Genomic DNA, 13,959 nt, shown 5'->3' on the forward strand with positions numbered 1-13,959 from the left:
ATAAGGGTTAATGAGTTTAATATTCAGCTTTGTATACTGCATAGGGCAGCTAGACAGGAGATCAACAAGGAAATACAGGACTTGAATGACACTATAAATCAATTGCACCTAACATGTACAGAACACACCACCCAACAACAATAAAATATATATTCCACTCAAGTGCACATGAAACATTTTTTTCCAGGACAGACCATATCTTAGGCCACAGGAAAGTCGGTAAGTCTTAAGTTTGAAACGATTAAAATGTTATAAAGTAACTTTTCTGTTCACAGTGGAATGAAACTAGAAATGAATAACAGAATTTTGGAAAATTCACAAATATGTGGAAACTAAGTAGGACACTCTTAAACAACAAAAGTATCAAAGAAGAAAAGTCATAAAGAAAATACTTTGGGAGAAGAATGTAAATTAAACATGACATACCAAAATGTATGGAATATGGTGAAAACAGTGCCTAGCAGGAAATTTATGACTGTAAATGCATATATTTAAGAAGAACTTAAATTAATAACCTAATTGTATAACTGTGTAACTAGAAAAAGAAGCACTGAGTAAACCCAGGCTAGCAGAAGGAAGACAAATAACAAAAGAGCAAAGACAAACAGAGAATAGAAAAATGACAGAGAAATCAAGAAAACCTAAAGGTGGTTCGTTAAAATGATCAACTAAATTGACTAACAAAAAAAGAAAACTCAAGTTACTCTAATCAGAAATCAGAAATTGAAAACTTTATCATCAATTTTTTAAAAATATAAAGGATTGTAAGGGAATACTATTAACATTTGCTGCCCAAGGTGAAATGAACACATTTTGAGACATACACATTTCTATCTAAACTGCCTCAGGAAAGAACAGAAATTATGAATAGATCTATAACTAATGAGAACATCAGATCAGTAATTAAAAAAAAAAACTCCCAACAGAGAAAAGCTCACAATGAGATGGCTTCAGTTGTTAATTCTACTAAATATATAAAGAAGAGTTAACACAAATCTTTCTCAAACTATTCCAAAATATTGGAGAGGACACTTCCTATCTAATTCTGTGACAGATTGCTCTGACTCCAGAGGTCTCAGACAAACAGTCTAAAGAAAAGAAAACTACAAGCTAATATCCCTTATGAATATAGGGACAAAAATCCACCCAAGATGCTCTCAAAGTGAATCCAGGAGCATATTAGACCAATAGAGATTTACAATGTGTTTCAAAATATTAATATCCTGGAATACACTGCATTCAGAGAATAAAGTATAAAAACTGCATGAACATTTCAGTTGATGACAAAAAAGCATTTGACAAAATTCAGCACTCTTTTCATGATAAAAACATTCAGTAAACTAGGAGTAGATGAAAACTTCTTCAACATGATAAAGGCCTTATATAAAAAATCTACACTAATATTATTCTTACTGGTGAAAGACTGAAAACTTTTCCCTGAAGAACAGTACAAGATAAGGATGTCAGCTTTTTCCACTTCTGTTCAACTTAGTACTGACAGTTCTAGCCTTAATTAGGTGGAAAAAGAAAAGATCCAAATTGGAAAAGAAGTAAAATTATATGTTCACTGAAGACATTATCTCAAATCTATACAATAATCCCCCAAAATTTGTTAGAGCTAATAAATGAATTCAGCAAGGTTTCAAGACACAAAATCAACACACAAGTCAGTTATATCTATTTGTTTCCAAAGATCTATTCAAACAGGAAATATTTTTTTTAATTCCATTTATAATAGCATCAAAAATAATAAAATGTTCTGCTATAAATTTAACCAAGGAGGCAAAATAAGCGTTCACTGAGAAGTGCAAAACATTGCTGAAGTTAAAGAAGACCTAAGTAAATGGAAAGACTTCCCATGCTTATGGATTGGAAGACAATATTCCTGCAAAGACACTAATATCCAAAGTGATCTATGGATTCAATACAGTCCCTCTCAAAATATCTTTCGTGTTTTATATAAATAGAAAAAAAATCCTAAGATTCATTTGGAATCTCATAGGACCCTGAAGTCAAAAGAATCTTGGAAAAGAAAGTTGGAGGACTCAATCTGCTTGATTTCAGTACTTAGTACCAAGCTACAAACAGTGACAAAAGTGTCATACTGCCATAAGTATAAACATATAGATTAGTGGAATAGAACTGAGATCTTAGCAAAATATCTCTTATATATGGTCGATTGATTTTTGACAAGGATGCCAAGACTATTCAGTTGAAAAAGAACAGTCTATACAAGTGGTGCTTGGACAACTGGATATCCACAACTAAAAGAACACACTTGAGATAAATGAAAAATTTTAAAGCCTCTGCAAAGAAATAGAAGATACAATGAAAAAGCATGTAGAAATTTCAGAACTGAGAAATATGTACCTAAAAGAAAAAGCTCAGTAGATCGGCTTAACAGCAGGTTAAGCCTCTGTTAGAGGTAACGGAGAAATTACTGAATTAGAAGACAGAATAATAGAAATTACCCAGTCTGTGCAACAGGGAGAAAATATAGTGGGAGAAAGATGAACAGTCTCAAGAACTGTGAGAGTATAACAAAGTATCTTAACATCTGTGTCACCACAGTTCTAGAAGAAGAAGCAAAGAAGGGCAGGGTTGAAAAAATATTAGAATAATTAATGGCTGAAAAGTTCCTAAATTTGGCAAGAGATGTAAACCTACAGATTAAAAAAGATGAATATATCCCAAACATGATAAGCCCACTGAAATCCATGCCAAGACACATTATAATGAAACTGTTGGAGACTAAAAATGAAGAAAACATCTTAAAAATCAGCTGGAGAAAAATAACACATTTCTTACAGGGGAAGAAGACCATTAGAATGGTAGTGAATTTCTCATCAGAAATGACAGAGGCTAGATGGAAAGTGATGCAATTTTCCAGGTGCTGAAAGAAAAGGATTATAAACCCTGAATCCTATATGAAATAAAAATATTTTTCAGAAATGAAGGGAAATCACATTCTTACATAAAGGAAACCTCAGAATTTGTCTCTAGTAGGTGAGGAAAGGCAATTTTATAAACAAAAAGGAAACAATAAAAGAGGGAACCTTGGAACATCTGTGTGCAGTAAAAAGTTAACAGCAATCGGTCCTTAGAAAGTCCTGCTGGTAAGACTATCCTTTGGCTAGAATGGGAATCTTGTATTTTAGGTGGATTGGCACCATTCCCAGAGAAACAGGAATGGCTCTCTGTGCCTAAAATTATGCAAACAATGGGTTTATGCTTTTCTTCTAGTATCTTGAATTTTGGTATGTGCTAGGCAGAAGGTGCCTGTGTGACCAGCCTGCCATTAAAAAGCTGGGCACTGAGCCGCTAATGAGCTTCTTTGTGAAAACATTTAGCACATGTTGTTATAAATCCTTTCTGAAGGAATTAAGTGGGGTCATGTGGGGACTCCACTGGGAGAAAGAAGATTTTGGATGTTTATTCCCGGTTTCCTCTGGACGTAATCTCTCTTATCATTTCCCTTTGCTAATTTTGCTTTGTATCCTTTTGTTGTAATTATAGCCACGTGTGATAGGTTTTGTGCATCTTCCTAATAAACATCAAACTTGGGGGTGGTCTTGATGACCCTTGGCACATTCAGGAAGAATAAACACCATAATGAAAAATAAGCACTTTGCTTATGTATGAATTTTTCTAAACCTATTTTGATGGTTAAAGTAAAAATTATTACACAGCCTCAGGTGATTCTAAATGTATATAAAAGTAAACACTTAAGAAAATGACAATTTAAACAGAAAGGACAAGAGGATGTAATGGGAGGTAAAGTTTCCATACTTCAAACTGGTAAAATGACAATACAAGTAGACCAATAAGTTATGTATATATATAATGTAGCACCTAGAGCAACTATTAAAAATCTATACAAAGAGGTACACTAAAAAACAATATAGATAAAGAGAACATTAAAAAAAAATTCAAGTAACAGATAAGAAGTCAGTAATAAAACATAAGTAGAGGGAACAAAATTAAAATTGTCTAAATACACCAACTAAGAGAGACTGACATTAAAAAAAGACTCTATATGCTATCTAAATGAAGCATCAAATGTAATAGCATAGGCAGGTTAGAAAAAGAAGGATTAAAAAGAAGATAAAAAAGATTAAAAAGATTTTAATAAAGATAATAAAGATTTTAATTTTAATAAAGATAAAAGATTTTAAAAGAATAAAAAGAAGATGCAGACATTAGTCAAAGGAAAGCAAGGGTGGCTATATTAATATCAAGTAAGACAGACTTCAAAGAAAATTATCAGACGCAGAGAACGATAAGTGGGTCACTTCACCAGGAAGACATCGGGGTCCTTAATGTGTATGCATCGGCTTCCCCCATGGCTCAGTGGTAAAGAATCCACCTGCAATGCAGGAGAGATACCGGTTTGATCCCTGGGTTGGGAAGATCCCCTGGCGGAGGAGATGGCATCCCACTCCAGTATTCTTGCCTGAAACACCCCATGGGCAGAGGAGCCTGGTGGGCTACAGTCCAAGGGGTTGGAAAGAGTTGGACACAACTGAGTGACTAAGCACCAGTGTATTTGCATCAAATAACTGAGCCTCAAAAGAGGTGAAGAGAAAACTGAAAGGAGAAATAGACAAATCAACCATAAGAGATTTCAACACTTTTCTGTCAATGTTATAGAGAATAATTAGGCCCAAATCAGTAAGAGCTCAACACCATCAACCAATAGAATCTAATCAACATTTATAGAACATTTCACCTAACAATAGCAAAATGCATATTCTTACAGTTAACCTGGCATTTCCAAGGGTTCCATATCTGCAGATTCAATCAATTGCTGATCAAAAAGTAAAAAAAAAAAAATTTTTTGAAAGGTTCCAAAAAGCAAAATTTGAATTTGCTGTGACCAGCAACTGCTTACATAGCATTGACATTGTATTAAGCATTATAAATAATCTAGAGATGACTTAAAGTATATAGGAGGATGTGTGTAGGTTACATGCAAATACCATGCTGTTTTATATAGGGGACTTGAGCATCTGTAGATTTTGAGGGGGGTTCTGGAACCACTTCTCCGTGGGTGCTGAGGGATGACTGTACCAGCACAGACATTTCCTGGGCTCAAAACAACACATAAGACACAATAATTTGTTTATCTTAAGAAATTTAAAAAAATTTAAATTGAACAAAGTATGTTGTTTGACCACAGTGGAATCAAGTTTGACATCAATAAGAGAAAGTTAACAGAAAAATCTCTATAAACACTTAGAAAATAACAGACTTCTAAATAATCTGTTCACCAAAAATGATGTCTCAGGAGAAATCAAAACATGCATAAAAGTGAATGAAAAAGAAAATATGAGATCAAAGTTATGTGGGATGCAGCTAAAGCAGTCATGAGAGAAAAACTTGTAGCATTAAATGTATATGTTAGAAAACAGGAAATCTCAAGTCAGTAATCTACGCTTCTGCCTCAAGAACCTAGAAAAATGAGAGCAAAATAAACTCAGAGGAGCAAATGGAAGGAAATAATAGTGATAAAGGCAGAAATCAATGAAATTGGAAATAGAATAGAGAAAAATCAGTGAAATAAAGAGTTGATTCTTTGAAAATAATAAAATTGACAAAACTTTTAAAGAAGACTAAAGGAGTAAACACAAATTGCCAGTATCAGGAGTGAAACAGGAGTTATTACTACCTACTCTGTAGCCATCAACAGAATATCCACCCATGCATTTGGCAACTTAGATGAAAAGGGACTGGTTTCTTTGAAAAACATGAACTATTGTACTTTAACTCGACCAATATGGAATAGATAATTTGAACAGGGCTATAATTATTAGCCAAACCATAGAAACAACCTAAGTTGTTGACAATCTAAATGTCCATCAATGGATGAATGAACGAAGATATTGATGAATATATGTATGTGTGTACATACATACAATGAAATATTATTTTCAGCCATAAGAAATCTTGTCACTTGCAACAACATGGATGGATCTTGTAGGCATCATACTAAAAATAAGTCAGAGAAAGACAAATACTGTATGCTGTTACTTATATATCTTTAGAAAAGAAGAAAAGGTTACATATAGAGAACAGATTAGTGGTGGTGGTAGCAGGAGGTGGGGAGTGGGTGAAATGAGTAAGGGGGGTCAAAAGGTATAAACTTCCAGTTATACAATGAATGTCATGGGAATGTACTGTACATCATGGTGACTACAGTTAGTTATGTTGTATTGTATATATGAAAGTTGCTAAGAGAATAGATCTTAAAAGTTCTCATCACAAGAAAAAGAGTTTTGTAACTATGTATGGTGATGCATGTTAACTAGACTTATTGTGGTGATCATTCTGCGATATCTACAAATATCAAGTCATGTTGTACACCTGAAACTAATATAATGTGATATATCAGTTATACCTCAATTAAAAAATATGATACAAGTAAAAAAAAACAGAAAGTCCAATTTATAATTTAAAAAACTCCTACAAAAGAAATGTATAGGCCCAGGTGATTTTACTGCAGAATTTGCCAAATTTTTAAAGGAGTCTTAAACACCAATGCTACATGATTTTTTTTCAGAAAATAGGGAGGAATGCTTCCTAATTCACTTTGTGGAGCAGATATTATGCTGGTAATTAAATCAGACAAGAACAGTAGAAAAAATGAAAACTACAGGTCAACATCTCTCATGAATATAGACGTGAAAATCCTTAAATTATTTTGCAGATTAAATTCAACAATATGTAAAAATAATTGTACACCGTTAACAAGCATGGTTTATTCCAGGGACACAAGACTGGCTATGTATTTGTAACTAAATCAGTGTAATCCCCCATATTAACAGGCTAAAGAAGAAAAAGCATGTGATTATATCAGTTGATGCAGTATAGGCATTTGGCAGAATACAATAAACATTTGTGGGAAATGTAAAAAACACCTTAGAATGATAGAAACAGGGACTCCTTTACTTGACTAGGGACATCTACAAAAAAAATCTGTACGTAGGGTTATTCTTTTTTTTAAATATAAACGTACACTTAATATAAAATTTTCACCATTTTAAGATGTCCAGTTCAGTGGCTTTGTTTATTTACACCATTATGCAGTCATCACCATTCTTCATTTCCAGAACTTTTTCATCTTCCCAGACTGAAACTATCCATTATATAATAACTACCCATTCTTAACCCACTCCCCTCCCAGCTCCTGGAAACCTCTGTCTTACATTGTCTCCATGAATTTGCCTCTTTCAGGTACCTGCTGTAAGTGGAATCAAATAATATTTGTCGTTTGTGACTGGCTTATTTCACTTAGCATAATGTTTTCATGGCTAATCTCTTGATTTAGAATGTATCAGAATTTCTTTCCTTTTTAAGGCTGAATTATGTACAGTTGTGTGTTTATATGTACTACATTTTCTTATCTGTTTGTCTGTTGGTGGACATTAGTGTTGTTTCCACCTTTGGGCTATTGTGAATAATGCTGTTATGGACATTGGTGTATGAGTATATTGAATTCTTGCTCTTGATTCTTTGGGGGTATACACCCAGGATTAAAATTGCTAGATCATATGATAAATTGAACTTTTTTTTTTTTGGTATATTTAACTTTTTGAGAAACTGCTAAACCTTTCCCACAGAAACTACATCATTTTACTTTTCCCACAACAATAAACAGAGTTTCCAGTTTCTCCATGCATGTGTGCTCAGTTGTGTCCGACTTTTTGTAACCCCATGGACTGTAGCCTGCCAGGCTCCTCTGTCCATGTAGTTTTCCAGGCAGAAATACTGGAGTGGGTTGCCATTTCCTACTCCAATTTCTACTCCAGTTTCTCCACACCCTGCCAAAATGTTCTTTCCTGTTTCTTTGGTAATAGCTATCCTAATGAGTGTGATGTGGTATCTTTGTGGAGCAGTATCTTTAATGCTTTGAGACATTATGTTTCCTTCTCATACCAAGAACAAGGCAAGGATGTCTGTTCTTACCACTCTTATTCATTATTGTGCTAGAAGTTCTACAGTAAGGCAAGAACAGGAAATAAAATACATATAGATTATAAGGAAAGAAATCTGCCCCTGTATGCAAATCCCATGATTGTCTGCATAGGAAATCTTAAGGAATCTAGGAGAAAAAAAAAACTCCTAGAGCTATTGAGTTCCGCCAGGTTGCCAGATTCAGAATAAGCATATAGTTTATTACTGCTGCTGCAGCTGCTAAGTCACTTCAGTCGTGTCCGACTCTTAGCGACCCCATAGACTGCAGCCTACCAGGCTCCTCTGTCCATGGGATTTTCCAGGCAAGAGTACTGGAATGGGTTGCCATTGCCTTCTCCGAGTTTATTACTGTATCATGGCAATTGTTCTGTATCATGAACAATTGGTCACTGAACTAAAAATACAGTACCATTAAAATCACTAAAAAAGAAAAACAAAGGAATTTTTAGTTATCAGTTTTTTAACAAAGCATATGTGGATTTGTATACTGAAAACCACAACAGTTGTTGAAAGAAATCAAAGAACATCTCAGTAAATGGAGAGACATCTCATCTCATCTTCATAGATTTGAAGAGTCAACATGATAAAGATGTCTGTTCTTCCTAAATTGATATACAGGTTTAATGCAAATCTTGTCCAAATTCCAGAAACACTTTTTAGTAGATACTGGTGAGATTATTCTAAAATTTTATGGAAAGGCATATGCCTTAGAATAGCTAAAATAATCTTTTAAAATGAAGACTAAAGGAGGAAGAATCCATCTATCTGATTTCAAGACCTATGGTATAGCTAGCTGCATTAATCAACAGTGTTTTCCACAGCATCACAGATGTAGAGATTGATAGAACAGAATAGAGAACCCCTGAATAGACCCCCCAGCAATGTGGGAAGAGGTTTAGTAGTCTTGAATACATGGCAAAGGATTCTGGTTGAAAGCAGGGTCTATGGATCTCACCTGATGTCCCGTGCCAGCCTTATTGCTGCCTCAGCCCTGGTTGGTAACTTAGGTTGACTAGTGGGCCTGTGTGGTTTCTGGGTGAGCAAGGATGTTTTTGTGTTATAGGCATTAATGGCCTTCAGGGATGTGGCTGTGGCCTTCACCCAGAAGGAGTGGAAGCTACTGAGTCCTGCTCAGAGGACCCTGTATCGGGATGTAATGCTGGAGAACTATAACCATATGGTGTCGCTGGGTAAGGATGACCTGTCCCATGTCTCAGACTCTGCCTGTAGGCCTCTTAAGATTTAATAGAGTAGCCACCATGCTTTTGGCTCAGAAAGAAACATGTATTTTCTCAATACCTCAGAGAATGTCTGCATTCTGTAGAGTTGGAAATGGTGAAGTTGTGCGTGTGTGTGTATTTGTATGATATGAACACTGCATTTCTGGGCCTGTTCCAAAGCCAGGCCCTGCTCTAAAGTGATCTTACTTCAGACAGCAGAGTATCTGTATTCATTCAGGCACAGGGGAGAATCATATACTGCCTTTAGATCCAGGATTCCTCCCACCCCTTAGTCATCTTTTGTCAGCATTCAGAGAATTTTTGTCCCCATCCATGCTCCCTGCCTGGCTTTCCTATCCGCTTCTGAGTCATTGCATTCCCTGGCTGACTCTGAGTTCTGCGATAGCCTCTTAAGTCACTAACCAAAGGTCACCTTGATTTTTTTCCCCTGTGAGTAGGAATTGCCTTTCCTAAACCAAAACTCATCATACAGCTGGAACAAGGAGATGAGCCCTGGAGAGAGGAGAGTGAATGTCTTCTGGACCTTTGTGCAGGTAAGTGGAAAACAGCAGGCAGATAAGGATCAGGGCAGTGAGGTGCTCAGCAGGTGAGAAAAGAGGAGCATCTGTGAGCTTCTGAGGAGGAAGCTCTTCCTCAGGCCTGCCTTCCATGCCATCCTACTCAGCCCAGAGAGGGCTTCCCTGGCCACCTTCTCTTTCTTCCCTAACAGAGCAACATCCACTCACTTGGTGTCCCTTGTCCAACACTTCTAGGATCTTTCCATTCTTGAACTTTTGTTAGTTGACCTGATCTTGGACACAACACTTGTCCTCTGAGACTAAGTCATCTATTCCTGCTAGATTCTGTCCAGTTTTTATTTCTAAACTGGTAATGTTTTCATGCAGTACTTCTACCCCATAAGTTCCCATAACTTTGTTTCTTTTATGATGGGTTATTTAAGATTTTAACAGAGTGTGAAGAAGTATACAATGAGTGCCAGTTTGCCTTCCCTGCAGCCTAAGTGGTGGTGGTGATTTAGTCACTAAGTCGTGTCCGACTCTCGTGACCCCATGGACCTCATAGCCCACCAGGCTCCTCTGTCCATGGAATTTTCCAGTCAAGAATACTGTAGTGGTGTTTTGCTGGAAGTTTTCACTTTTGTCTCAGCTTCAAAAGATTTGTCAACAGAATAAACCACTCATTATATACAAATAAATAATAAAAATATTTATTAGAGAATTATCTGGCTTACTTTCAATATACTAACACTGAAAGAAAAGTGAAACAGAGCAGAGGATACATCACCAATTTGGGTTTTCACCAACATTCAGACTTAAACAGTGCTGGGAAGTCCTATGTCACAGCACATCTGGAGTCCCAGTTGGGAAAAGGTCCCAGGCAGTGTGTCTGCTCCATGGGTGAGACTTCAAAGATTGCAGTTTGGGGTTTCTGCTTATAATCCCAGGATGCAAACAGGATGCTCATCATCAATCTGTGAGCAAATTGCAGTTCTGATTTCATGTTATGCTGTTTGTTTTGTCATGGAAAACTTGGAATGTTGTTAAGGTCAGGGCTTGGTTGGCCAGGCCCCCTCCAGGAGCTTAATAAATTCCAAGATCTACTCTCTATCTATATCTACTGTGTTTCTCTTCTGACACTCACAGCAGGTGTGGCTGATACACACAGCAGGTGTAGCTGACTCCCACAGCAGTAGTCAGGACAATGTCCAGGTAGGTCAGAAGCAAGGTCAGAGGCCTGCTCTGCTCTTTTGCCTCTGAAGCCTGGACAAGACTACTTCTATTTTATTTCTCTAACAAGTGGGTTGCCATTTCCTTCTCTAGAGAATCTTCCTGACCCAGGGATTGAACATGGGTCTCCTGCACTGCAGGCAGATTCTTTACTGCTGAACTACCAGGGAAGCTTGCAGACTAAGAAATAATACCATTATATAAGACCAGGTGATAGCTGATAACTTTCCTGGTTGTGTCCCCCTCCTTCGCCCTGCCTCTGAGAATCTGACTTCTGCATTAGCATGCCTGTGACTGCCCTTAGCCTTTTTATCCCTTCAGCGGATCTTTCAACCATATAGAAAGTTATTTTGCATGTTTGTAAACTTCTGTGCACATAGTACCATATTGTATACCTCCTTCACCAGCTATATGTGAGATTCATATTAAAATGTGCAAGTTTAGTTTATACTTTTAACATTTGTTATATATTGATTTCATTATATGAATATTTTAATGCAGTTGAATTATCATTTCTCTTCTTTTGGACATTTGAGTTATTTACAATTTTTGTCTATGAAATAATGTTGCTGTATAGTCTTATTTCGTCCTTGGAAACGTGTGCAAGGGTTTCTCTCAAGATACATACCTAGGAGCACAGAGACTGGTTCATGGGTGTGGGTAGCCTCAACCTGATTAGGTTATACCACATGTGTTGTGAAGCTGTTCAGTGCCGTTTTACACTCCTAGCAGCAGTGATGAGTTCTTGTTCCACATCCTCACATTTTTCACCCATCTGTTTGGTTTGTGGTGAAATATCATAGGGATTTTCCTTTCCAAAGAGTGGGAGCATCTTTTCCTGTGTTGACTTGGTCATTGGTGTTTCCTTTTCTGTTCAGGGTATGTTCCTACTTTTGATTTGGGCTATTTCAGTTATTGAATTGTAGAAATTCCATATACATTCTGGAAACATTTAGATCTTTAATCCAGGTAGAATTAATTCTATGTGAATGTTGGGAGGTAAGGATAAATTTCTGCCTTTTTTTTTCATTCCTTTATTTTCAACATTGTTGGCATTTTATTTTTTGTTATTTATTTTTGCTTCTAAATACAACCATATATCTGTACTTGTACTTTATAGCAAACTCAATGCTTTTTTCTTTTAAAAAAAGAACTATTATTAAGCTATAATTATAGTATAATAGAAAAACATTATTATGGTATAAGGTGTGATACCTTATACTAGGAGGTATAAGGTATGATACCTTATGCTAGGAGGTATAAGGTAAAATTTGTTAAGTTTTGACATCTGCACAGTCATAAAACCATCACGATAATCCAAATTCTGAGCATACCTATCACTGCAGAGTTTCCTTATGCGTCACTATAATTTCTATCTCCTGCCCTTCCCTGTCCTCCTCTTCCTCCCTTACCCAGACAGCCACAGACTGCTTTCTGTCTTAGATTTGTTTGCATTTTTAGAATTCTTATAAATTAATCATGTTAATTATTTCATCCAGTATAATTATTTTGAATTTTATCCATAATGTTGGGTGTGTCAAGAGTTCATTTCTTTTGATTGCTGAGTAGTAATACAGATATCACAATTATTTAGCCATTCATGGGCTAAAGAAATTTCAGTAGTCTCTAGTTTTGATGAATACAAATAAAGACTATATGAACATCCATGAAAAGTATTTGTGTAAGCATATGTTTTCATTTCTTTTGGATAAGCACCCAGGACTGGAATGGCTGGGATGGATGATACTTTTTAATGAAACTCACCAAGTGGCTGCACTGTTTCACATTCCCACCAGCAGTGTGTGAGAGTTCTGAATGGTTCACATATTTCTCAACACTTTGTATTATGATTTTAATTTTAAACATTTTTATAGCTGTGTAGTAAGATCTTACGTGGTTTTACCTGACATTTTCTTAATGACTTGTGATTTTGATAGTCTTTTCAAGTACTTATTTGCTGTCTGTATATCTTCTTTGGTGAAATGTCTTCTCAAATCTTTGGCCAATTTGAAAAGTTAGTTTCTTATGTTTTTATTGAATTTTGCAAGTTCTTCATATAGTCTGTATACAAGTCCATTGTTTGATTTATAAGTATTTTCTTTGTGGTTTGCTTTTTATCTTCTTAGGAGTGTTTTTCAATGAGAATTTCTTAATTTTGGTGAAGTCCAAGTTTCAATTTTTCTCTCATGAATTTCACTTTTGGTGATTTATTTAGGAATTCTTTCCAAAATGAAGGCCAAAAAGAGTTTCATATATTTTTCCTTTTAAAAGTTTTACAATTCTTACTTTTCATTTAGATCTAAGTCTTATTTTGAGTAAATTTTTTTACTTGATACCAGGTCTGGATTTAAGTACGATTTTTCTTTGTGTTTTTTTTTTCTTTTGTATACAAATATCCAGTTTTTCTAGCACTATTTATTGAAAAGACAACCCTTTCTTTACTGAATTTCCTGTGCACCTTTGTGTAAGTTAATTGTGAATGGGTCTGTATCTAATATATACTCTATTTTTTTCCACTCTTCTCTTTATCCATCTTGATGTCAGTACCACATAGTCTTGATTACTGCAGCTTTGTAAGAAGTCTGGAACTTAGTATAAATCCTCGAATGTTTTTTCTTTTTTAAAGTTGTTTTACTTATGCTAGATTCTTTGCATTTCCACATGGATTTTAGAATCAGCTTGACAATTTTCAACAAAATGCCTGTTGGAATATTGATTAGGATTGAGTTGAATCTACCTCAATTTGAGGAGAATTTACATGTAAATCATATGCTCTGTCATCCAGTACATGAACACAATCCCTCTATTTTTATGGGACCTTAATATTTGTCAGCATTGTTTTATAGGTTTTCATACAAAGGTCTTATGCATCTTATCAGATTTATCCGTTTCATATTTTTCATGCTATTTAAAGTACTTTAAAATTTCAATTGTTTGTTGATAGCATATCGAAATAAAGTTAATTTATCTATACTGATCTTGTATCTGGTAAACTTGCAAAACTTGTCATCCTAGTA

The 13,959-nt window shown here is 35.5% G+C and overlaps 1 protein-coding gene across 13 annotated transcripts in view; it reads left to right on the forward strand.

The window, feature by feature from the left end:
- ZNF169 (zinc finger protein 169) overlaps positions 1 to 13,959 on the forward strand; it is a 75,888-nt gene that overhangs the window by 23,690 nt on the left and 38,239 nt on the right. For 8 of the 13 annotated variants that reach the window (XM_081524320.1, XM_081524327.1, XM_081524276.1 and 5 more), the window contains 2 exons: positions 9,038 to 9,164; positions 9,653 to 9,748. The exons of 2 other annotated variants lie outside the window; for them this stretch is intronic. In XM_081524320.1, coding sequence (XP_081380446.1) covers positions 9,038 to 9,164; positions 9,653 to 9,748 — 223 coding nt within the window. Of the gene's footprint in view, positions 1 to 9,037; positions 9,165 to 9,649; positions 9,749 to 13,959 lie in introns of all 13 variants that reach the window. 3 more of the 13 variants (XM_081524273.1, XM_081524281.1, XM_081524306.1) reach the window with 1 other exon arrangement.

This window comes from Giraffa tippelskirchi, chromosome 1, assembly GCF_054371585.1.
Source record: "Giraffa tippelskirchi isolate mGirTip1 chromosome 1, T2T-mGirTip1v1.2.pri, whole genome shotgun sequence".
Taxonomy (NCBI): Eukaryota; Metazoa; Chordata; class Mammalia; order Artiodactyla; family Giraffidae; genus Giraffa; species Giraffa tippelskirchi.